Below are 1,711 nucleotides of genomic sequence, written 5' to 3' on the forward strand. Positions count from 1 at the left end.
TGTGGGGCTCCTCAGTGTTAAGAGTGGCCTGGTACTGGAGAAGCCCTGAGATGGCTGGGGAGTCTTCCCCAACTTTCATATTGGCTGCAGGCATCCCAGATAAGTAGAAGCAGCAACTCGTCACAAGCGAGGCACTCTCCATATCTTCTTTCCAGGGCTTCTCTCCACTGGCATCCTTCTGTTGCTGGTGAGGGTTTGCACTGAAACAAAAGTCTCTCACACATGCATCACTTAAGGACACATTCTTCTCAAAGTATATCACTTGTAACTCACTCAGGTGCAAAATATCTTTTAACACTGAGAAACATGGCTTACCCAGATGGGTCCTCTGGGTGGCTGCAGCTGTCTTGGAAGCCCTGACCTGTGATACTCCTTTTACGGATACACTCTGCTCACAATAGGCCTTCACATCATCCATTTTATGCCCACAATCTGAAAACAGAGAAATGATGAGGAAATAAATGTTGACTATGGTGGGAGGGGAAAATCCCATTATAAAAGCGTGTTGCACATACTACATTGGTTTCATGCAATTGGCTGAAAATAAAAGACCTGCAGGATGGATTAATAAGAGGCCCCTGTGAAGTTTTTGACCACTGACGATCACAAAACAAAGGAGACCTCGACAGAAATATAACAAACAAATGGCAAACGTCACATGGAAGAGAAGTGGAATGTTCAGCTCATTCTTCTGCTAACAGCATTCAGCAGATCTCTGCTGGTGACATGGGCAAGCTGTGCAGAAGGTTGGTTAAATCTTATTCCAAGTAAAATTCAATAAACAAGTAGCTGGGATTTGAGGAGTATTTACTACCTCATAACACTTGTACAGGTCCATGTTGTAGTATACTGAAGAGAGAGATGTGCAGAGGAATAGATTATGTAAAAAGGACACAAAGGCAAAGATAGCCAAAGCTAAGAAGTCACTGATGAAATGACAAGTCAGCAAAGAATCAAGTATGGAAAAGGAAAAGTATAAATGAGTTGTGGACACTGGGACCTGTACCAAACACTGTTGGACAGGAGCAAGTTCTTGGTATAATCTGAACACTGCCATTATGTCATACGTTCCCCCAGCTGCCACTCTGCAGGGCCAGGCATCTTCTGAGACCATCCGGTACATTCACTGTGTGAAAAAATCCAAGGTTTCCCCATGTACCTTCTTCTCTAGAAACACACAAACTAAATATTCCGAGTATCAATGAAAGGCAACAGAGGTAAGCAGCCATCACTTGCCCATAGCAGTTCGGCTTGCAATAGTATTCAGAGAAGGTAATATTATAAACAGCAATTGAAGGAGGGTTTTACAAGAACAGCCCGTGGTTCGTGTATGTAAAGAAGATACCCGGAACAGGCATTCACCAAGGTCCTTATCTACAGCAAAGGTGCAGAAGTGGAGGTCATGTATCTGGATATAGTCACCTGCCCTGTGAGTGTTAAGAGCAGGTGGGACCCATTAAGCTGGCTGTAAGATTGCTGACACCCAGACACTTCCTGCAGTTTCTGAGGCAACCCATGTTAGGGAAGTTTATGGAGTCTATTTCTCAGGGCTCTCCACAGAGCTCAGCATTGGCAGTCACAGCCCATTTTACAAGATAGTGGGGGAAAATAGCAGAGACCAAGTCTTGTCTTGAGAGAGAAAATGCTATGTCTGAAGAATAAAGAGTGACCTTTATTATTTCCATACTTTTACTTCTTGTGGGTATTTGTT

At 43.7% G+C, this 1,711-nt stretch overlaps 1 protein-coding gene across 1 annotated transcript in view; it reads right to left on the bottom strand.

Moving 5' to 3' along the window:
* Positions 1-1,711, bottom strand: part of LOC102774246 (zinc finger protein 416-like) — a 31,052-nt gene that overhangs the window by 6,342 nt on the left and 22,999 nt on the right. The window contains exon 3 of the mRNA XM_015571802.1: positions 9-432. Within this exon, the coding sequence (XP_015427288.1) occupies positions 9-432 (424 nt within the window). The remainder of the gene's footprint in view (positions 1-8; positions 433-1,711) is intronic.

The sequence above is a fragment of the Myotis davidii genome, unplaced genomic scaffold (genome assembly GCF_000327345.1).
Source record: "Myotis davidii unplaced genomic scaffold, ASM32734v1 scaffold729, whole genome shotgun sequence".
In the NCBI taxonomy this organism is placed as follows: domain Eukaryota; kingdom Metazoa; phylum Chordata; class Mammalia; order Chiroptera; family Vespertilionidae; genus Myotis; species Myotis davidii.